This window comes from Sorghum bicolor, chromosome 1, assembly GCF_000003195.3.
Source record: "Sorghum bicolor cultivar BTx623 chromosome 1, Sorghum_bicolor_NCBIv3, whole genome shotgun sequence".
Taxonomy (NCBI): Eukaryota; Viridiplantae; Streptophyta; class Magnoliopsida; order Poales; family Poaceae; genus Sorghum; species Sorghum bicolor.
Window position 1 is genome coordinate 78,447,833 of NC_012870.2, and position 24,147 is coordinate 78,471,979.

At 45.7% G+C, this 24,147-nt stretch overlaps 3 protein-coding genes across 6 annotated transcripts; all 3 read left to right on the top strand.

Moving 5' to 3' along the window:
* On the top strand, window positions 53-2,317 carry LOC8061434 (cancer-related nucleoside-triphosphatase homolog). Its single transcript, XM_002465879.2, has 6 exons — window positions 53-192; window positions 270-357; window positions 456-546; window positions 1,218-1,302; window positions 1,440-1,596; window positions 1,934-2,317. Exons 1-6 carry the CDS (start codon window positions 148-150, stop codon window positions 2,047-2,049), a joined length of 582 nt encoding a protein of 193 aa, XP_002465924.1. The 5' UTR covers window positions 53-147; the 3' UTR covers window positions 2,050-2,317.
* LOC8085683 lies at window positions 8,638-13,888 on the top strand. 4 transcript variants are annotated; one of them, XM_021451417.1, is made up of 6 exons: window positions 8,638-9,344; window positions 9,950-10,109; window positions 10,325-10,404; window positions 10,880-12,673; window positions 12,764-12,932; window positions 13,015-13,888. In XM_021451417.1, exons 2-6 carry the CDS (start codon window positions 10,040-10,042, stop codon window positions 13,662-13,664), a joined length of 2,763 nt encoding a protein of 920 aa, XP_021307092.1. In that variant the 5' UTR covers window positions 8,638-9,344; window positions 9,950-10,039; the 3' UTR covers window positions 13,665-13,888. The 4 variants fall into 4 exon arrangements, with proteins under 4 accessions (XP_021307092.1, XP_002465925.1, XP_021307093.1 ...); XM_002465880.2 differs by having other exon boundaries at window positions 8,639-9,340; XM_021451418.1 differs by having other exon boundaries at window positions 8,640-9,340; window positions 10,883-12,673.
* On the top strand, window positions 15,288-23,564 carry LOC8085684 (epidermal growth factor receptor substrate 15). Its single transcript, XM_002465881.2, has 13 exons — window positions 15,288-15,600; window positions 15,736-16,978; window positions 17,207-17,425; window positions 17,535-17,752; window positions 19,848-19,919; window positions 20,021-20,092; window positions 20,333-20,431; window positions 21,025-21,096; window positions 21,160-21,274; window positions 21,451-21,519; window positions 22,123-22,429; window positions 22,661-22,772; window positions 22,858-23,564. Exons 1-13 carry the CDS (start codon window positions 15,472-15,474, stop codon window positions 23,266-23,268), a joined length of 3,138 nt encoding a protein of 1,045 aa, XP_002465926.1. The 5' UTR covers window positions 15,288-15,471; the 3' UTR covers window positions 23,269-23,564.

Sequence of the window (24,147 nt, forward strand, 5' to 3'; positions counted from 1 at the left end):
GAGCCCATGGAGCGCACACGTGAAACTTCGGTAACGTAAACATGGGCTTCCGTCTCCTGCCATGTGAATGAAGGTCTGAAGAGGCGAAGAATCACAGAACTCACTCGAACGGCGGGCGCCTCCCGCCGCCGCTTGCCTCGCCGGTCCATGGCCGCCGCGCCGTCGAGGTGCCTCCTCGTAACTGGTCCGCCTGTAAGCCCCCTGAACCCTCACAGACCCTCCTCCTTTCTCCCAACAACCGCCTCACGTCCGGCTTCTGGTACTCGCAGGGCGTGGGGAAGACGACGCTGGTCATGCGGGTGTTCGAAACCCTCAGAGGCTCTCACCCGAACCTCACCATTCGCGGATTCTATACTCGTACTGCGTTGCCTCGCCCTCTCGAACTCCGGTTCATTCCACTGTGCAATTGACGACCACGAATTTTACCAGTTTCTGTGTGCTATCTCTGTTTGCAGGAGAGGTGAGAGAGGGCGGAGAAAGGGTAGGATTCGAGGTTGTCACGCTTGACGGCAGAAGTGGACCCCTTTCCTCATCCAGGGTTTCCAGGTTGCTATTCTGCACTTATGCTTGTTTTAAATTCTTATATTGAGTAGGTATTTGTTTACCACCGTGCATTTTGGTAGTTGGAATTTTGAAATGTGTCTGTACTATGGAAATGATATGATACTGTGGATTAGTAGTCTATTTTTTCAAGCCGTCGAGAATGACAGGGGCTACTACGTTACTCTGCATACAAGGAAATTACCCAACGTCTAGTTTAAGATTGGTCCCTTTCCAACACGCCAACATCAAGAGATGGCCATGCTCCAATATCATAAACCTATCTCTGCTGATGATTGGAATCTGGATAATGGTTCATCTTTTCAGTTATGCAGATTTTCAGGCTAATTTTATTAGTCTGTGGTCATGTATAACACTACTTTTCCCTTTAGTTGACACACATGCTATAAGTTCATAAACATTCCATTTTCAGATGAACTTGGAGTTTTGTTGTTATATGCTTCCATCCAGCACATACCAGTTAGTTAATATGCAAAAGATTAATGAAGTGCTGCATCCACCTATTCTGCCTCTTTGCCCATCTAATAATTTTTAGCTATCCCAGCTCTGCATGGTTGCCATTGCTTATTTCCACGATGCTACTTTGATATATGTTTGCTGAATTTTGGTAACATAGATATGCTCACACATACCATTACCTTTTGGTTCTTTTGCAGCTCAGAGTCTGTTAGATGGCCTACCGTTGGGAAATACAAAGTAGATGTATCATCTTTGGAATCATTAGCATTACCTGAGCTGCAGGTAAGCAGTTGTGAGTTATGAAATATCAAGGATCACAATGTGTGTTTGTTAGCTTAAGCATGATAAGGCTTTTAAAGTTTGTTCTTGATTGATCACAATGCAGAAGGAAATATACTTCATATTTCTTGTTGAATCAGGTTAAGGAAGAAACAGATCTCTTCATCATCGATGAAGTGGGTAAAATGGAGCTGTTCAGTTCAGCATTTTTCCCTGCTGTAATGAGAGTTATCGAATCCAATATACCAGTGTTGGCCACCATACCCATTCCTAGGCGTGGCCGGGACATTCCAGGAGGTACCGTGTTATCCTATTCTGTAACTTTACAGAGGCTATTGATTAATAGTTTTGTTGTTTCGTTCAAAATCATGTATAAAGTACCATTTCGTTGATTTCTCTTTAACAGCCAATCCATTCATATGTATTTGAGAACCTGCTTCCATTACACGTTTAAAGCTTGTGTTGTATTCTAGCTATGCTTGCTGCATCCAATAAATTAAACAATATCTCTTGTACTGAAACAAGACTTACATTACGCTGTTCCACACTCCTCTTGAATTGCAGCTGGAAGTTGTGATTATGACCGTGGCTTGTCACTAGTGTTCTAATTAAATGGTTCTACTGTAAAATGCAGTTGCGAGGTTGCGGAATCATCCTGGAGCAGCTGTTTTCACCTTAAATACTGCTAACAGAGATACGATGAGAGATACTATCTACAATCATTTAAGCAGTTTGTTGCAGAAGAGGTGATCTGCTAACCTCCCTGCATCTCTGTGGTCACTGGTTTGTCTGACATAACATGCAAACGATCACAAGAAGTTTTCTTTCAGTATTTATCCATATATCCTGTAATCGAACATGCAGTCGAATCTTCTGGTCACTGGTTTGTGCAGTACCTGAAATACCTTTTTTCAAGTTTACGGACCAGTGAAAGACAGTCAGATTACTATGTTGTTGTGCTCAAATGGTTAACTTTGAATGGACGATAAGCATATCATTCACTTTTTTTCTTAGCTAAGTCTATGGTTATTCAATCATGTATTTGCATTCAGTGGGCCAAGATTTTATTATCACAATAACGCTCGCTTGTATGGATGCATTTAGCATGTAGTGACTCTACAACAGGTATCACATGATTTGCACAACTAATTTGCTAATAGGTCATTATTGCCTGCGTATTTTGGGCCTATGATGACTCCAGCTTGGTTTGGCAGCCCCATTTCAAGTTAATTATTGCTACTCTCTTGTCTGTGAAAGATGACCACGTAGCTGAAATGGCAATCAAGTCGGATAGTAATAATTCACATCATTTTACTACTTGATAGAGGCTTCAGACAAATCTTTAACCATCGCTTAGAGCTGTGACTTTTCCTTTTTACTGGAGTTTATGATCACTATTGTTAGCAGTTAATTAAATCGTCACTTTTAGGTTGCTTAGTGCAAAAGACATCATGCAGTCATATGGGTCACAGCACATCTGATTCCTTTAAGGATATCTAACCCCATACTAAATCCTTAAGTATTAAAAATAACGATGAAGTCGGCTAGTGAAATTGAAAGTCAAATTGCTGTATCGCTGGCAGGTATGCACAATGATGAAATTTTCTCATGATGAAACCTATCAAGAAAAGAGTGTAGAAATAATTAGACTTATTCATCTCATCATACAATGAACAAAAGAACCACTGCATAGGTGTCGATTTGGTGGACAAGGAAGGTTTTTATCAATTCCGTCTGCATTTCTTCCAGCATTGGATTGGACCACTGCTGCTAAGACACCTCGTAGTGGGGTAAGCACATCCTAGAAGCAACCAGCAAGCTCACATGACACATGTTCCTGTGGGGGCTATTGATCTGAATGACTGGGAATTTTCACCCAAAGGGGCACAATCTTTCGATTGAGGTTGGCACTGAATTAAAGTGCAGTTGTACACTGATCATGGCACCCCCTTTACAACCCACTGAGCCCCAGTTCCTCTTTTAGCCCTAGCGGAAAGGCGCCATTAAGCGCCAACGCTGTGAGTTTTGGTAATAGTATTAGCAAATGGCAAGTGAAGTGTGCCCAGGACCATCTGGGCAGAGTTTTTTTGAGTTTTAAGAACTGAAAGCTCCTTTAAACAAGTTGACAATGTTTTGTTGAAGGCAGAAAGCGCAAGGGCAATCTCTCAGGAGATACGGTACTCCATTCTTGTCTAAATATATAAATGCTTAGGCGTGCAAAATGTATAAATGCCAGAGTTGCAGATTATCATATTGAGTTACTTGTAAGATGGAGCTGGAAGAAAGGAAGAACTTCTAAGTAAATGAAATATGCAGGCATGCTTGTTGATCCTTCTTCATAACTGGAAAAACGTGCTGTCAGAAGCTCTTGGTGAGTACTCCCTCGGTCCAAAAGTAGCATCATCTTCCAAATTATAAGTTGTTCTAATTTTTTTATATTCATAATTTTTATTATGAGTCTGGGATCTACATGTATAAATAAAACTACATAATAGAAAATCTAGAACGGTTTATAGTTTAAATTTATAGCTGTTGATATTTTTTTATATAAACTTAATTAAATTTGAAGTTTAGTTTTGATAGAATTGCACTTTTTTGAAGGACGAAAACAGTAGGCATGTGAGAGAAACAAACAGCTCTCAGCTGACAAGACCACGACTCCACGAGGCTCATAAACAGTTGCTCATTTTTCTGCTTGCTGCTTGGTCTGAAACGAACTCTCATAGGCCTTGTTTACTTTCGCTCAAAAACTCAAAATTTTTTAAGATTCTTCATCACATCGAATCTTTAGATGCATGTACGAAGTATTAAATGTAGACAAAAATAAAAACTAATAGCACAGTTTGGTCAAAATTGATGAGATGAATCTTTTAAGCCTAGTTAGTCTATAATCAGATAATAATTACCACAAACAAACTAAAGTGATAGTATCGCGAAATTTTTTTCTTCATGAACTAAAACGCCATAGTCTCATACTGTTGAGCTTCCGAGGAAATCATCTTGGGCTTTTCATTCTGATGAATGAACGAGGAGGAGGACAGCCTGCCGATGACCCACTTTATAGGCAGTGCCGCAGTGTGGGGGTGGAGGGAGCTGAAAAATGCTGAATGGTGGTATTGATTCGATGGCAGCCCCACCATGTGATATCTTCATGTGTAGATGTAGGTGAGGGCCGCCATCAGTTAGCTTGTTTAATCCCGGACGACACAAACATTTGTTTTCTCCCCCTCATCCAATGCAATGCAAGCTTGGTTAGTTTAGGGCGCCCAGGAATGATGATGGCCGTGCATGCACGCACGCCGGCCGGCCATTTGATAACACTCTTACTTGCCGGATTTTTTTTATAATTTACAAGGGAAAGAGGCTTGATTGATCGATCCTCCTCGCGACCGAAAGCTTGTGCTGCTGTGCCCCCCCTTTTATGGCTCTGCATGCAGAAATATTAGATGTCCTGCCCATGTCCTGGAGAGTTCCAACATCAGGCGTGCGATTGCCCCATGCTTATTGCTTACCGTCAGTGAGCCTCTGCTGTTCATCCATGAACCATTTGAGTACATGGATGGTCAGGACCCAGACCAGGATGGAACACCAGGGGCATTGGGCAAGGGAAACTTCAAAGCATGCATGGGTCCGTGTAGTACCTGTTGCAGTTGGCAGTTTGGTGAGAGAGACATGCAGATAGAGAGAGAAGGGAGAGACGCTGTTAGTTACATGTTCAAGAGCCAATAATACAGTGGCCAGTTATGTTAGTTCTGCAGATGATGGTTGTTTGGGGTTTGCAACGTCGCTTGTCATCTCATCGCGGATCAATGGCAAGCGGCGGCAACTAAGGCCTTGTTTAGTTTCTAAAAATTTTCAAGATTCTCCGTCACATCGAATCTTGCGGCACATGCATGAAGCATTAAATATAGACGAAAATAAAAACTAATTATGCAGTTTACCTGTAAATCGTGAGATGAATCTTTTGATCCTAGTTAGTCCATGATTGGACAATATTTACCACAAACAAACAAAAGTGCTACAGTAGCGAAATCCAAAATCTTTTCGCATCTAAACAAGCCCCAGCCAGCCGTCTTCACGATCACGACACGCATAAAAAAAACCACCCGAGCGGCAGCAGGCAGCAGCTAGCAGTGGTTGGTTGCCCGGGTCAAGGCGCGCATGTCATGTGCATGTGCGTCTGCGACTGCGTGTGCGTGTGTGTGTGCAGCCGTGCGGTACAGGACGACGACGTCATCGACATGCGCCGAGATCAGATCGCACACAGACAGACACGCATCACGCGTCGCTCTCGCGCGCGCGACACCGCTCCGGCAGTGTACCCCGGGCGCCATTGATGTGCCGCGCGCGGGCGGCCAGCAAGCAGCCCCGCCCAGGTCCAGGAGCCATTTGGGGTGTTCCTCCTGGAACCATTACACTTGTCGCGCCATCAGTCAACAATAATATATATGGCGTACGTTATTATTATATAATTATGTTATGTGGACATAGTCGTATGCATTTCCTCCTATTTCTTTCTCTCTCTCTTTTTTTCTTTGTGAATATTTATATGCTGGCACATCTAAGTGTACGGATCGAACAGCTCTGGCTCAATAGATTTTTGGAGGTAGGAATATCCAACTCAAAGAAAACATATATCAATCAGTAGCTAGCTGCGCTCCCGTACGTAGGTCAAGAGATAAGAAAAATCCTTCATACACTGATGAATGCACGAATCTTAGAGTGGATCCAATAGTAAATTATGTGAGGGCACCAACTCTTTGGTCAGTCTCTATGGATAGTTTCACGGTGTTTCCAAAACTGACATATTATATAGAATAAAATAATATTTCGATAAATCACTCATCTCAATGCTAAGTTTTATTATATAACTTTATAGGTATTTAATTTTATGACTCATAGAGAATTGATAATTATGCTTAGATAAAACTTATTTCTTCTCTCTTCTTAATACAATGTCACACTGTCTCTAACACAACATGCAAATTTTGACCCAAAAGCAAATAGGCCATTCACAGTGTTTTGCCTACCAAAAAGAACGCTCCAACATAAGACCCAACACACCTCACCCATTTTGCATATGAGGCTTGCCGAAGCACAAATCTGTGTGGTCGAGAGAGACCGGCGCAAATCTCTAGCGTTGTACTAGTGGGCCTGTAGGAGCAGGGCGCGGCGAGGTGAACCGCGACGGGGAGCCGCTGTGGCCAGGTCCACCTTGGGGCGCAGCCGGCGGGTGCCGCGGCGAGGCGGAGAGCAGGACTCGTTGGCGGGGAGTGGGGCGCAGTCGTTGGGGAGCGGGCATCTGGGGTCCTCTTCGCCCACGCCCACAGGATCCAAGAGGGAGGGGTGCCGCCACCAGTCAGAACCGGGAAGGAGAGGGCACTATGCTCAATGAGGGAGGGGAGAGAGGGAGGGGCGGCACAGAGGTAGAGAGGGACAGGAACGAGCGACATGAGAGAGAGAGAGAGAGAGTGAGGAGAGGATGGTTTTTGGGTAGGCCATTGGAGAATGTGAGTTTTGGGTGCGTGATCTTTTTGCTGTACGTGATCCAAACTTTGGAATGGGTCTCCGATTTGGATCATGTTGTTGGAGTAGTTTCATGCCATTAAAAATACATATGTGATAGTGGCAGAGCCACCGCCTGGCCACCTCGAGCAGCCGGGCTTGTCGGTGATTTTTAAAAGAAACTTTCCTTTGCATTAAAAAAGAGCGCTGCAATTTATTAGCTAAATACGTTTTGTATAACGAAGATTGCCCAGGCTCATGAAGGCTTCTGGCTCTGCTACTGATATGTGACAAACTATTAAATACAAATAAAACTCACATTAAATTTTTATCGAGACCGGTCTTACACGGCAGTTTAGCAGGGTTTGGGCTTCTTCTAAAAGGCCTTCGGCTCGGTTTCTACTTTGGAGCATTTTTTTCCTAGTGGAACTAAAGCCGTTCTAAAAAATATTTGATGAAAAACATCTAAGTAGCAGTTTTGGTCTTATATTTGATAAATTTACGAAGAGTCAGGAGGAGCCACATTGCCTCGTCTGCAGCTCCTTAGACTAGCCATAATGTTGTAAAGCCACTTGGATGCTTCAAATACCAAACGATGACCGATGTTCCATTTTACATTTGAGCTGTAGTGGCTAACGATGCTTAAATGTTGAATTAAATATTGTTTTGTTCTTCTGTACTTTTCTCCCAGAGCTGCAATCCCCATATCACTTGCAAGTGGGACCATGTATTTTTGTCTAGAGCAAGCACTGAGGCATGTTCCTTCCCCGATGCCAGAATTCTCAATGCTTGAATTCAGTCTTGCAATGTGCAAGCATCGATGCTGAGTCGTTTGAAGCATCGGAAATCCTACACATTATGGCTAGTCGAATAAAAACGGCTCCTACTCCTTGAGGAGCTGTGTTTTTTAAGATGCTCGTTGACATGGCACTACAGCAAGAATCGCAAGAAGCTAGAACTGGAGTACACTGCACAACGTTCATAGATTACATTTATTTTTCTTTGAAAAAAAATGAGTACAACGCATGCATCATTTTCACCACCATCGCTATTTCAGCTCTGATTTCAGTTGAATGATTCTATTGCTAATGCAGGACAGCAGGAGTGCGTCAAGCGATTCTCCTGCTACGATTTTTTTCTTCCTCCAACGATTATATTATGTACTATTATTACAACGTATGTACTTTATTGATATAAGAGCATCTCTAAATAATCTTTTCTAAATTCAGAGAGCCACTTAAATAAAAATCTCTCTATATCTTTTTATCCTCTAATAAATCCTCTACATCTTGTTCACACCTTAGAGAGCCAATCTTGCTGTCTATCTTTAAGCCTATTTAGCGAAAAACAAGAAAGAAAGCTAATATTTATATATCTAATTGAAACACCTATGGTGGTTTTTCTTTAACTAAAATTTTAATTCCTACCAATATAAAATGATATAAAGAAACTCTTCGAGTTGCTCTAATATAAGTGGGACCTGATTCCTCTGTTTCAAGGATGAAGTTGAATTCTTTTTTATGATTTTAAAAAGATGTTACTATTTATTACATAATTAATGAGAGGACATGAGAGCATCTCATCCGGATTCCCACATGATGATGGTGACCAACACAGGTCGAGATTGCGATCCGTTCCCCGCAACGGCCGGGACAGCGGGGCGGCGGTTTATCACAACGCCGCCAAATGGAGGCTGCCCTTGCCTCGTGCTCGTGCGTGCGATAGCGAGCTGCGGAAGGGGGATCAGCGAAAGCGTGTGGTGCCCCAACTAGAGTCCTCGCATAACCGAGCTGTCCCCAATCCTAAACTACTATCACAAATTCAGATGCCCCATGGCCGGCCTCCTTCCTCATTTACCTGGCTTTTTTTGCCCTGCTACAGAATCTCTGTCGTTTTGAGTGTTTCTGATCTGATTGATGGCTAAGTAAAGCAGTTATTTATGTCTCACCAGCCAATCCAGGGCAGAGTCAGTTAACCCACTGCACAGCTCACACCATCTTTCCGTTTTCATCACCACCCTAACAGCAGTAGTAACTAACTACTTAACGAGCAACGAGAATCATCACGCTGTTCTTGTTCTGGTCGGTCCAACTGTTGGGTTCAGTTGCATTCCATGCAGGAATGCCAGGCAGAGAGAGCAGACGACAAAGCCTACTATTAATCCAGCAGCTGCAGCTGCAGGCAAGAAGAGAGGGGAAAACGGAGAGAGAGAGAGAGGTGGGTGGGTGAGGGCAAGCAAAGGCGAGGAAGAAGAAAAGCTTTCGCTTTCGCTTTCCCGGCTGTTGCTGTTGCTTTCCTTCCTCTTCTAATCCTCTCTTCTCCTCTGTAATTATTGTGCGTGCGCGAGCGCGAGTGCCACCATAAGCCGCAGCCCAGCGCGCGCCAACAAGAACCTCCAGCCCCCCGCGTGCCCGGCATCTCTCTCCCTCTCGCCTCCTCCCGCGGCGCCCGGGTTCGATCCTTCCCACCGCGGGAGGCGCGAAGGCCGGCGGACGGTCGCCGGACCTGCGTACCGGCGGCGGAGAGATCCTCGAATGTATGTATGGCCCTCCTCTTGGATTGCTAGTTCGTTTCGATTCTCCTCCGCCGTTTGCTGTGTGCGTGCAGATTGATCTCGGTCTGCGTTTTGGTTATCTTCTCCTCTTGGATACGAGACGCGGATTCTTTCTTTCTTCTTCGTTTTCGTTCCGATCTGCTTGCACGTGGGTGGGGTTCAGCTTTCCCACTCTGCAGACGACTTGGCATTTCTGGATGGATCGCCTTGGATGGCTCTTCTTTTTTTTTCTCAAAATGAATTTCGAGAAAGTTTTGTCCGTATGGCTTTTCAAAACGATCTCATGCGAATTATGATCTTGCTTGCTCTGCCTCCTTTTCCTGGTTTGTTTCAGACTTTCAGTTCATGGCGATTACAAATGTGTCTCCCTTCTCTTTATCACAATGCGTCTTCTGCAATTCTTCAGTTACGGATTCCTTCGCAATGATGAACTTGCCCTGCAGTCTGCACTTGTGTATCGGTCGTTCGATTTCCTTACCAGGATCCACGAAATGAATTTGCGGAACTGACGAGCCGTCGTGTGGGTTTTCCTTTCTATCGCGGCATGGTCTCTGCAGAATCTGACATCGTATCCCGGGCTTCTTTTTGCAGGACAAGAAACTTTCCGTCCAGCTGAGACTCTGATCTCGCCATCGAAGCACACGCTGGACCTCGGTGGTTGGTATCATCACCATTACCATCATGCTGCAGTACCTGGACTTCTCCAATGCCAGCACCTCAAGGAAGTGGGGGCACAAGAGGCAGGGCGATGGTATGGCGATCAATCCAATTCTCTCTGTCCAATATCCTCCAGATGAACTAGACCTGAAATCCTGCATCCTTGCTGGATGCGCATGATCGTAGAATGGAATTATTTGAACAAGAGATTCTTTTTTTCTTTCTTTGTTGCTACGATATTTTTCTCTGCTTTTTTGGGTGGCGGAATTCAGAACTCATTGGAATGGCATATATATCATATACTTGCAGGACTTGAGGCTCCAAGGAACAGCATGGAGTTTGCCTTGGAGGCTTCCCACAGCTATGGCGTCTTTCAAGAAGATGTTCCGGTGAGTCTTCCGTATACTAGTACTGCTCTGTCAGAGTAAATTCCTTCCATCTCCTGTCTGTCCCCATAGCAAGCACGCTGTTGTTCTGTTTTCAGACAAGGAAGAGGAAGGACCTCTGTTGTCACTGACAAATATTCCAGCACTATATAGTTCATTCATTTTGACCTTTATTGTGACTTGAGGCACCTACTTTTGCATGTCTCGGTAACTTTGTTGCTACCTCCTATAGTCATCCTAGCTGTACTTGAAACTGATTATAGTTACGTGAGAGGACCCAACAGAGAATGCACCAATAATGTTGGTGAGCAGGAGCATCTACTGTTGCTGCATCTACTGACTACGTCAAAGATAGTGCTTTTGATGTAGGGAGCAATATCGAGTTATGATCTTCAAAATTTGTGTCATTTTATTTACTGTGCAAGAGCTAACAAGCACTGACTTGCTATGATCTGATCAAGTTCCTTGTGATTTTTAGCAGTATTCCTGCAACATGAGGCAGTACCCAAAATCAGGGCTCAGCCACAGCTCAAACCCAGTCAAGAAGCTGATCCAGGAGGACATCTCCTTCAGAACAAATGAAGGCCAGAAGAGGCCCGGCGTCATCGCCAGATTGATGGGCATGGAATCGCCTCCACTGAACGCAACCACTGAATCCATCAGCCGTTCAGAGATCACCCCAAGATCATTGCCAAGAAGAGATAATCCTTCTGAAATGATCTCAGCCAAGCATGTCTCCTTCGTGCAACACAACAACAGGGACTCCACCAAGCAGGCACCGAAGCAGGAGATCCGAGCCTATGGCTATGGCGACGAGAGGGATGTGTTTGGGCAGATGAACAAGAGGAGCAACGAGTGGAGTAAGCCGCAGCCGCGAGAGCACCCGCAGGAGGAGGAGCTGCAGAAGTTCAAGAAGGAGTTCGAGGCATGGCAGGCGAGCAGGGCCTGGGAGCAGTCGACAAGCTTCGAACTGGAGAGTAGCTTCGATGACGACGACGACGACGACAGCAGGTGCACGGACATCGTGCCGTACAGGTACCAGCACCACCAGAACGGGAAAGCTGCTAGCCATGGCAGCAAGCACATGCACACCTCCAATGAGGATGTGCATTGGAGAAGAAGCAGCAAGGAGAGCAGCACGTCGATCTCCGGGAGCCGTACGTTCTCTCTGACAACGAGCGCAGACGCCGCCGCCGCGTGCTCCACGAGGCTGCCGTTCTCCAGGTTCTACCACGAGGAGGAGAGGTCGTCGCTGTCGCCGACGAGGATCGTCATCCTGAAGCCCTGCCCCGAGCTGAGCACGGACGACATCGAGGAATCCTCGCTGGGGTCACCGGAGCTGGTGAAGAAGGAGAACAACATGGAGGCCTTCCTGGAGGAGGTCAAGAAGAGGCTCAAGATCGAGCTCGAGGGCGGGGTGGCCTCCGACGAGAAGCAGGCGGACCGCCGGTGGTCCGCCGCCGCCGGCGACATTATTCCGGCCGACCCGAAGCAGATCGCGCGGAGCATCGCCAACCAGATCAGGGAGAACGTCACGAGGGACATGCACCCGGCGCTGGTGCGGTCGGAGTCCACGCGGTCGTACCGCAGCGACTTGCCGTTCGACGGGCAGGGCCAGATGGACTACATCGGCCGAGACGCCAGGAGGCAGCTCTCCGACAGGCTGAAGAACGTGCTGAGGAGAGACACGCCGGACGCCGAGACGCCCTTCTCCTTCTCTCATCGGCGAAGGGCCACCTCGACGTCGTTCGACGAGGAGCCGAGGCCCAAGCCGACGAGGCACGAGGTGGCACCGCCGCCGCCGCCGAGGAAGGGGAAGGTCAGGAGTAAGGAGGAGAAAAAGCGCGCGGTGGAGTCCGACATCAGGTCATTCAGATACGGATCGAACAACACCCCAACGACGACGACCCAGCCGGACTCGGAGCCCGTGTCGCCGCGAAACCTGATGAGGTCGTTCTCGGCGCCGGTGTCCGGGACGACCTTCGTGAAGCTCCTCTCGGAGGAGCCACGGGTGCTCACCGGAGCGAGGCTGCAGCGCAAGCAGGAAGGCCACGGGAGCAGCCGGCCGGCGTCGTCGGAGGAGAGGAAAGGGAGGAAGGACGCGTTCAGCATCAGAGGCAAGGTGTCCAACCTGAGGCAGAACCTTGGGCTCAGAGCCAAGCTGTTCGGCAAGAAGTTCCACGCCTCCGACGAGCCGTTCCCGGACGACCTCCCTCCCTTCGGCACCCTTGTCACTGCCCCATCGGTCCTCATCCACCCCGGCGTCCTGCAGGTGAGGCATTTTTTCTTCATGCGACGCAGCCATTATCTATCGCAATAATCTTGAAGCATGGGAGTGAGGGATGCTTTTGTCTGGTTGCAGGAGAACTCCACCGAGGTGCCACCGAGCCCGGCGTCGTGGTGCAGCAGCCCGCCTGACGAGATGAACAGGGGAGGCTACCCGAGCCCTGTCTCGCCATTGGAGGCATCCTTCAGCGAGCACCGGTCTCACTTGAGAACGGAAGCCAAGGACATGGCTTCAACTGCTTCTGGTAAGTATACTGTGCTTGTGTTGTGTAGCAGCAATGTATGGCTTGCCATGAAGTTCTCTTCTGAACAAAGAACCTCTCGCAGAACCAGGAATCATGTCAGAACAAGTCCAGGCCGAAGAGGAACGCGCCGAGACAAGTCCTGTCCTGGACGAGCAGGAGCAGGACGACGGTGACATGGACGCGACGGATGGTCACCCCATAAAATCCTTCGTCAGAGCTGTTCTCGTCATCGCCGGCATGTACGGCCGGAGGCAGAACCCTGGCAACGCCGCCATGTCGGACTGCGAAGCCAAGCCGATCCCCAAGTGGGTGCTGGAGGAAGTCGTGTCCTCGTCCTCATCAGCCCCGGTGGACGACGGCGCGGCAGCCGTCGACCACCGGCTCCTCTTCGACCTCGTGAACGAGGCGCTGCCGGGAGCCGTCCGGGCCTCCACGACGCTGTGCGCGTTCGACAAGTGCTACGCCATGGCGCCAAGGAGAACACCCGGTGGCAAGACGCTGCTGGAGGCACTGTGGAAGTCCATGCAGGTGTGGCTAGAGCCGCCAAGCGACAGCAGGACGGCGAGCTCCGCCTCCGTGGACGTGCTGATCGGCCGTGACCTGAGCGTGTCACCGTGGCACGGCGCGTTCCGCGAGGACGCCGACGCGCTGGCGAGGGACGTGGAGGCGGAGATGCTGGACGAGCTGCTCGACGAGACGGTGTGGGACGTGCTCCTCAATGTGGGGGACTGATTATTGGATCGTAGGTCTCTTCTGACGAGTATACTTGTACATTTTGGGGTGCCTTTTTTTCCTACCTCTTTTTGGGTGATTGCCGGGTTTGTGAACGGGTGTTGATGAGTGAGAGATGTAACTATGCTTTCGTGTGAAAGAATGCTGAATTTACACTGAGAAAATGTGCGTAAAGAAGAGAGAGAGAAAAAAAAGAGTGAACTATAAAAGAATAGTTGTCGTCATGACTGGATGCTGAATTTACACCGAGAAAATGCGTAAAGAAGAGAGAGAGAGAAAAGAGTGAACTATAAAAGAATAGTTGTCGTCATGTCTGGCCACTCTTCAGTCTCGACTCTTTAGCCTTGTGTCTGTGAAAAGATAAAATGTATAGAGTTATAGACAAATGTCCTCTCTTTTTTCACTATCAAACGTGTCCGTAACTCAATACGTATACGAATCGGACTCATTGGACGCGAATTGTTGTAACTTATTTGTTTGTATAGGTTATGAATTTAGGTCATATATAAAATACTGAGGACGTGATCCAATACGTATTGAAATCGGTCTCGGTATTTATCATTGTTAAACGTGAGCTGTTCTAACTCATATGCATATGGATCATAAATCCATATCAAGTAAGAAAAGCGGGACAAAAAAACTCTCTACCGCTCGGATAGTGGGGGGAGGGGGGAGGGTTTGTGGACGGAAAAAAAAATGAAGTTTCACATCTTTAATACTAAATGTAGATTGGACCCGGAGAGATCCACGGGAGAAATAACAAGCATAGGCAATTGAATTTACCTGATTTGTTCGGTGCTCGCATAACTTGAGTGTACACCAAAATCATCCGCTGTTGTTTGTGACAACACAATAAAGTTGTTCTGGTTAATGTTATATGTTTGGGGCTATATATTGTTGCATGGCCACGACCCACAGTGCAAACCCTCATATGCATACCATACTTTGAGCATCCACACTCATACACTTGTATTAGGTCGCATCTTGGAGTGTAAGAGCTAGATTCAAGTGTTTTGCATTAATAGAGTGATCAAGCGGCACTAGAACATCGTAGTGTGAGTTGATTTTCTTAATACTCATGGTGCTTGTCGTTGTCTAGACGGTTTAAAGTTTGTGGACTACGTCGAAGCACAATTGCACAACAAAAGTATTGTGTTGGTGCTATTAAAATGATTTGTGAGGGGTAGTAAGTTCATCCTCGCCGAAGGAGGCAAACAACATCATTATGGAATAGAGACATTGAGTATCTCCATAGTTTTATTCGGCGCTTAACTTACCAAGACAATCTCGTGATTTTTGAAAGTTTGGTAGAGAAGTGATAAATAATCGAGCTCACTTCAATATAAGCTAGAGATGACTGATAAATGATAGGTTTGTACTTCTAGATACACGAAGTACGGCGAGGCACAACACGATAGACACGGCGGTCCGTGGAGGCATGACGCCATGTCAGACCACGGCCCGATGACCATCTATAGCCGATACTAGATTAGAAAACTATATGTTTATTTTCACAAGACAGAAATGATAGAGATTATTGCACGAGGGGATTATTTAAGCTCGTGTTGGAGGTAGTCCTAGGTAGTCATTTTTTAGCGGCTAAAAAAAACCTGAAAACTCGAAGGGGACAATTGAGAAATTTGCCCGCTCACCATCTCGACCGACGACAGCGGGGAGAACCCAACCACTGGGCCTCCTGCACCTGCAGCCCCGCTGCGACACGCTCCCCCGAGATCTCCACCGCCCGACTCGGCAGATCCAGCAAGCCGCACCCCCGCCGCCGTGATCTCCCTCTTGGATCCCGGAGATGGCGGGGACGGAGGCCTTCGAAGCCTACTTCCGCCGAGCGGATTTGAACCAGGACGGCCGCATCAGCGGCCAGGAGGCCGTCGCCTTCTTCCAGGGCGCCAACCTGCCGCAGCAAGTCCTCGCTCAGGTGCCCTCCCTAAACCCTTCCTTCGATTCGCGCATTCGCACACTTGTGCGTCCAATTTTAGGTGTGATAGCGGTGAATCATAGATCCCTTGCTCCGCGAATTCGAATGAGTTGAGTGTTTTTGGGATGGGCGCAGGTATGGATGCACGCCGATCAGAACAAGACTGGCTTCCTCGGCCGCCCGGAATTCTTCAACGCACTGCGCCTGGTCACCGTGGCGCAGAGCGGGCGTCAGCTCACGCCCGACATAGTGCAGTCGGCGCTCTATGGTCCCGCTGCGGCTCGAATTCCAGCTCCCAAGATAGCCGCGGGGCCGGCTCCTGCACAGATGGGTGCTGCGGGGGCGCCTAGGCCTCAGGGGAGTGCTGCGATGACGCCCACACCAGGGCAGGTTGGAGCGGCTCAGATGAATCCGGCTGCCACACCAAGGCCCCAGGGAAGCGGCATGATGCCGACATCTAGTCAAGTTAGCATGCCACAGGTGAACCCTGGTGCTGCTCCAAGGCCCCAAGGGATCAGTTCTATGATGCCAGCTGCGAGTCAGGGTGGTGCTCTTCAAGCAAGTCAATTTGCTGGACCAAGGGCAATGCAGCCGCAGCCTCCTAACCTAGGAATTACTCAACAGCAACCTTCTAGTACCGGTTTCATGCGGCCACCACAGGTTGGAGCTCCAGCAACTTCATTTCAAGCTCAAGCGCCTGGAATCAATCAAGGTTTGGTCGGTGGAGGCAGCATGGGAGGATCTGTCGGTTGGCAAGGCGGTAATGCTGCCTCAGTGGGAGGCATTCCGCAAGCTATACCAGGAGCTGCTCCTTTACAGACAACACGAGGTGGATTTGGCCCAGGTTTACCTAGCACAATGGGCATGGCGCCTGGACAACAGGTACAGGCAATGTCTTCATCGCCATTGCCTATGCAGAGCAACAGTGCTGTGTTGCCTCAGGATTCAAAAGCCTTGGTACTGTCTGGAAATGGCCCTGCTAGCAGTTCTGGATCAAGCGCAGACATCTTCTCTGCACTTACACAGCCGAAGCCAAGCGTATCTGCTCCTGCACCTCAGACAAGCTCGATTCCGAGCTCATCTAGTTTTATGCCCACGCCAACTGGCTCCCAGAACCTGACTAATCTCGCACAGTTTGGTTCGTTGCAAGGTAGCAGCCAACCTCAACAGACTCAGCCTGTCGTAAAGCCCAGTCCTGCTCCAGCTGCACCTGTTGTCTCTGTTGGGATTTCTAATTCAGCTTCCCAATGGCCGAAAATTACTCAATCTGACATCCAGAAGTACATGAAAGTCTTTGGGGATGTTGATAGGGACAGAGATGGCAAAATAACTGGCGCAGAAGCTCGCACTCTGTTCCTCAGTTGGAGGCTTCCAAGAGGTGGGATATCGTCATCAACTTTCCACTATCCTAATCATGAAATTTATCATTTACTTAGGTTTTTGCTCCAAACTTAGATTCAGTCTATGTTATTGTACTGTTAAAATTGCTGGTTAGCATTATAGCCTTTTCCACCCATGTGGTTCTTTTTTTTATGATCGCTAAACATATCTCATAGTATGAAATACATATTGGCTAATGCATGTGTTGTTCTTTTAACCGTTTCAGAGGTCTTGAAGCAAGTGTGGGATTTGTCTGACCAAGACAATGATGGCATGCTTTCTTTGAGAGAGTTTTGCATTGCTCTTTATTTAATGGAGAGGCACCGAGCTGGAACTCCTCTTCCCCCGGCACTTCCTGACTCTCTTAGGCATGATGAGACACTGTTACGAGCTACAGGCTTGCCTTCAACAGCATACAATGGGCCATCATGGCAACATAATCAAGGTAATACTTTGCTTGTCATCTGGTTTGCAATTATTATATTATGGCATAGCCAAGCGTAAAGACATCCTGTGTTTATCTGTTGCTCACAAGCTTATTTATTTTTGGTCAGGAGGACTACCACAAAGAGGCCCTGGAGCAGCTGGGGTGCCTGGTGGTGTGCGGCCACCCTTGCCACCACATTTGCATTCAACTGATGGGGCTAGCAGACCAGGGCAACCAAGATCTCACATGCCTGGGATGGATAATCATGTAGTAAATCAAGGGAACAAAGATGAAAAAAGTGGAGTGAACCAGGCTGCCCAGGAGGTGGTGGATGCTCCTAAGAAGGTATGTTGACCCCATCCTTGTTTCCTGAATTGTCCGGTGGTGATAATTTGCAACTCTTGTTCCATTTTGATCACGCTGACTCTGTGGTTGCCAATTCACCCAGTTTATGCACCTTTAAATTAGTTTAGCTTGTATAGCCATGCGTTAGAAGAGCTTCATGTGTGTCTTGGATAGGTGGGATCTGGGTTTGAAGTGTGGATCATTATGTCTGTCATGTCCAGACTGGTTTAACACAACCTGAGCTGTGCCATCTGTATACTAGAAGAATACCCCGTGCGTTGCCGTGGGATTTTCTTAAAAAATAGTTTGTTCTATATATATAGCATTACTATATGGTACCCTAGATGCTATGTGTATATATATGAGCTTGACTAGCATGCTATCTTATCGCATCGGATCTGGTAAAATTGGTAAAAGTAATGAAGAAAAGCCAATTGAATATTAGGTCACATTATAGAAGGATAGAATAATGGATCAAATAATAACATATGTAGATGACTTGTACGTTGATAGATTAAAGATAAAAGTAATTCACATAATAGAGATGATGTGGACAATATTTGTATAATTAATAAGGGATGACATAGATAGTTTGCATGAAAAGATTGCAAGTTAGTGGGGCACTTAGTGGGAAATGATGTGGACACCTTGCATGAAGCGATTGAACATCTAGTGGGGTTTAAACTTTATAAGAGTATATAGATTTGATTTTTCCCCTCATCTGTGACCAGGATTGATCTGTTGAATGCTTCAAACAATCAATACAATATAAACTTCCAAACCTAAATATTTCTAGAAGAATATGCTAGTTACCAACATCCATTATGAATGAGCTTGATGTCAATAGGTACATATTTAGTTCTTATTACTTTTCACTTGTGTCACCCGATCACATTAGTCCATGACACAGCGACCCTCTTAAACAGTGCATGTGCATAGGAAGAGGTACTGGCGCACGTTTTCTTCTCTCCTGTCTCTTTTCTCTAAACCCATCTTCCTCCTATCTCTCTCTCCCCACACCCATCTTCCTGCTCCGTCTGCCACCTCGACCACCACCCTGGCTGCCGCTGACCTTGCTGGCGACCTCCCGGCCTGCCGCCCATCCTCGCTGGTCCTTCCTGGCCCTTCCCTAATCTCAATCGGGCACCTCACCGACGACTCCTCGCCCCTGCCGCCGACTCTGCCCAACCGTATGTCCCCCGCCACCCCTAAACCCGACACCACCTCCCTGGGCTGCTCCCCCGTCGGGCATGGAGACCCTTCTCCGAAACCCTAACAGCCGTGGGGCATGGAGGACTCAACAGCCGCTGCCTCGTCCTCTGCCCCCGGCATGTGGAGACCTCGCTACCCACCACCCACCCCATGCCACCCCTCCCCTAATCTCAGTCAGAGTTCTGCATTGGCAATGCATGCACGTCGAATAGTGATTTGATGACAACCTTTATAGTGTGGTGCTTTTGTGCCATACAAATTTCCAAGGCATGCGTATCTATTTAATTATACTCGTGCCGATATTTTTTTACTGAGGCTGTTTATAGCATTTTTTATAGTTGACTGTTTTGGGTAGCCTTTTCTTCATTTCCAAGCAACTGCCTTTCAAATGGCATTAAGGGCTTGCTGAGTTGTTCCCATCGTTGCAATCATTGCATACTCCCTCCATCCAAAAATGTAAATCATATTTTGGTTTCTTTGGACAGATCTTTGACTGACAAATGCTAAGTATGTCAAGGCCCATATATTCTAGGCCTATATCGCCCTTGAGGAATTCTGTATATATTGCTGTTATCCATTATCCCTAAGGGACTAGTCATACACTCGAACATCAAAGGTTAATAAAGCAACAAAAACCTTATTTATATACTCATATACAACCTGCTGATATTTAAAAAAATGTTGTGTTCTTAGTTTCATGATCAAAAGTACTAATGAAACAAAAATATGCCTTATGTTTTTTTGTACGCTGGGGGATTGGGGGGTTGGGGGGATGTGTTGATGTGTTTTATGCAAATTATTCTTTTGATTCTGTATTATAGAGGCGCTTAAGGCAAAACACATTTCTCTTTTAATTCAACCTTCTCTCTCGTGTACACTGAAGGTTGAGGTGGAGAAGCAAGTCCTGGATTCTAGAGAGAAACTGGAGTATTACCGCACAAAGATGCAAGATCTTGTAAGCACAACTACAAATTGGGTGTAGTTAAGTCGGTGGACATTGTCATTGAAAGTTCTTTTCATCATTTTTTTAATTCCTTTATTTTCCTTGTCTTGAAGGTCCTGTATAAAAGTCGGTGTGACAATAGGCTGAATGAGATTACAGAAAGGGCGTCCTCTGATAAACGTGAGGTACAGAACACTGCTTATTACATGATGTATACCATCATTGTAGTGATCTGTTGTTTGATGATAAATTCTCAGAGGCACACAAATTAATTGTACAGAACATTGCTTCTTGCATTATGTCGACCGGCATTGTAGTTGCTTATATGAGCCTTTTTAGTGCTAAATTCTTGGAGAGGTGCAAATTCATGTTTGAGCTTTTGTTTGTTTTCCCCAGCAAATTTAATGTGGTTAATTTTATGTCAGGTGGAATCATTGGCTAAGAAATATGAAGAGAAGTACAAGCAAGTAGCTGAGTTAGCTTCCAAACTAGCAGTTGAAGAAGCTGCATATCGTGATGTTCAGGTTTATCTTTTCTACACCTTAGAAAAATAGAAATTAGTGTTCATATACTCCCTCTGGTCACAAATAAATGATGGTCTGGACATTCGCACAGTCTCAAAACACAATTTTGAATAGTACTTTTTTTATTAAAAAATGTTTATAAAACTTAGGAAAAAAATTTCTTTTGGGAAACTATATTTTCAAACACATACTTCTATCGTTTTTAAGTATTCATACTTGACACAGAAAGTACTCCATTTTGTTTTGTTTGTCCAAGGTCTTGGGGGGAATATACTTCATGTTGTTTGACCATTGAGGATATTATTGAGATGTTTGCACTCTTTACCTCCCTCCTAACCAAATGCTTTGAAAGAAGAGATTTTATTTACTTATTTTTTTTTTTGTCTTGGATGCAAGTTTGAAATGGTTGGCTTAACAGAATCTCAAACACTGCTTATCTGTGGCTGGATTTTTTTTAATCTTATCATCAGTCTCACTATCATAATATTTGTGATCTTCTCATTAGTTTCACATTCATTTCATGTTTCTTGATTTCTGCTCTCTTGATGGATTTGTGTCTTAAACTGGACTTTGTGCTTTGTTGATGGTTTTAGGAGAGAAAAGTTGAGCTGCATGATGCGTTGATTAAAATGGTACAAGGTGGAAGTGTTGATGGTTTGCTTCAGGTACACTGTTACTTTGCTAGGTACTTATTTTTTAATATCTCAATAACACTGGTGATTCTGTAGGTTCGAGCCGATCGAATCCAATATCAATTAGAAGAGATGGAAAAAGCTCTTAGTGAACGGTGCAAACACTTTGGACTTCAATTCAAATCATCCGCATCAGTTGAGCTTCCTTCCGGTACCTGGCTTTCCATCTTCATATTATTATTTATTTTATTATTCTTGAGAGTCCAGCTTCATGCTATCTTTATGACACTAGTGATCAAATTGCATGTTACCATTTTATTTTACTTCCTGCAGCCTTCAGATTCATAACTTGCATATCCTGATCATTTCTGTCTTTATTTGTTGTAGGTTGGGAACCTGGGCCACAAGAGGGACTCATTGAGTGGGATGAAGACTGGGATAAGTTTGAAGATGAAGGTTAATACTTCCATTGCAATTCCCCTCTGCTATTACTCAACATCCCTGAAGTCTGATTATTTTTAAAGTTGGCCATTGTCTGTTTATATATCATAGTACTCTGCATGGCTGCAGGCTGAGTTTTGCAATCCAGTGCTTGTCATGCTACTGTTGAAAAAATATTTGTGACTTTACTAATGGATGTTGTAAACTTGTAATGAATTCGATGCCAGTAACTAATCTGTGAAAGCGATACAAAGATTTCATCTCTCCTACACCTGTTAACATATAAAGCCATATCCTGAAATAAGCAACTTGACTGTTTCTAAGCCTGATATTTGTGTAGCTGATATTATTTATTAGTGTCATTTATGGAGATAAAATTCTTTTGCTATGATATCCTTGTTTAGGTTCCTTTCATTGAACATACCAAGACACAGCCTCTGTTCTAGTTACCTTCCGTTGTTAGAACCTTGTTAGAACCTTGTTCATGTGGTATACTGTACATAGATTTTGACGACATGAGCTATTGTTAATTTTGTGTCTTACACTTGGGGCAAACTTTTTCCTATCATTTCCAATTTAATCTTATCATATTGCTGATCGACTCATATGACATGACAGGGTTTAGTATTGTTAAGGATAATGGTACAATACAGGAAAACCCAGTTTCTGCTGAAAATGGAAAAGTGCCATCTCTTTGGGATGATGGTGATGATATGTCTCCTGTTGCATCCTCTAATGGTCATATCAAGGAAGAAAGGCGTTACAGTGGAGGTGATCAAGTGGCTGAGAGTGAAATAGCATATGATTTTGGTGATGAATCTGTGAGAAGTCCTGGCAGTGCTGGAAGAAGTGCCTCAGGCAGTCCATTTAAATCTTCCCGCTTTGGGATGCATGATTCATCTCCCAGCAAAAGAGAAAGTTACAGGTACATGTTTTGACCTTGGGTTTATGTGCATCCTAATTTCTGACCCTGGTGCTTAGAGCATGTTGCCGTAGTTTGTACTGCATACACTTATAGCTCTCTCAAAAAGATGTTGGAATAGTCTCGCAAAAAAATGTTGGAATAGTTTGTAGCATACACTTATAGCTCTCTCTCAAAAAGGTGCTGGATATTTGTGTCCCGTATGAGAATAACTCTCTTATTATTTTGATGCAGTGACCATGGTGGTTCTGAATCTGTTTTTGGTGACAAGTTTGCTGATGAAACTTCTTGGAACTTTGATGATCAAGATACTGACTCTGTTTGGGGTTCTACTGCACTGAACACTGTGAGCTATGCAGTTTCTTCTTTCTTGTTCTGATATATGGGGGTATATCTCTCCCTACTGTTTCTAATGAACTGTTTTAATACAGGAGGCTGATCAACATGGTGGCACACATAGCTCTTTCTTTGGGTCCGAGGCAGGCTCTCCAAGTGGCGCTAGTGTATTTGGAAAGAAGAGGAGTACATTCTTTGATGATTCTGTTCCAAGTTCTCCTGCATACACATCTGGGTTCTCTCCAAAATTCGGTGAAAGCCGTGATGATAGCTCCTTTGGGAGGTTTGATTCCTTCAGATCCCAAGACACTGGATTCTTCCCTCAGGAAAGTCGTTTCTCCAGGTTTGACTCCATTAGCAGCTCCAAAGGCGAGAATGTATCAGGATTCGATACAGGGAATAGCTCACAAAATTTTGGCCGGTTTGACTCTTTTGATGACGCCGATCCATTTGGTTCAAGTGGACCTTTTAAAGCATCTGGAAGCCGGTCTCCACCCAAGTTCTGATATGCTTTTTCCTCTGATTAGGGTTTTGTGTCATGCGAGTTGATTTGTCAATACAAGGTTTAGATTCTTTGAGCGAACTCTGGCGTAACATGGATTTTTTTTTGCATGACATTTCTGCCATTTTCCTTGTGTGCAATTTTCCAGTCCATCTCACGTACAAAGTGGACAGGTTTGGGTTACTATATCTTTGTTTTTGTAAACATTTTTTTTTCTGTATCTTGTAAATTAATTACGCCAAGTCTGTCTTTGTTTATATAGTTTATAATATATATGAAACAACTTCTCCTCATAACCTATTATTTCCTTCATTGTACTTACGTTCCTATGGTATGTGGCAGGAAATATTGTACTTGCGTATGCTATGCTATGGTATACCAAGTGTTGGTTCGATACATATACTTGAGCAAAGCGGAAAAAGTTTCAGCATTGTGTCGCACGTACTCTCATTGCCAGTATCTGGGTGGAGTGGAGTCCCAATTTTCTCTGCCGTGATGTTTTTGCCATAACTTGATGTGTTTTTTTTGCTTCGTGCATATGACTTTTGGAAGCCACAGCGGATCTGCGTATGTTTTCGCCTCTGGTGGACATATGCATGATGAGCGGCGGCTAGAGCAGGCTACAGGACAGGGAGCACGGTTGCCTTCTGATTGGTCGGAGGCAGACGGTAACAGCGCGACCTTCTCTTGCGCAGCAGCAGCAGCTCAGGCGGCGAACCCCCATTACTCGTCATCGTCACCTCCACCGCCGTGAGGGCGAGCCTCATGCGTTCGTTCCCGTAGGCGCTGGACCATGAGATGCAGAGCGGGCCTGCCTCCTCCAAGGTAGCTAGGCCAGGGCCCCCGAAGGGGAGCCAGTCGTTCTCAGGAGAGTAGCCCTCGT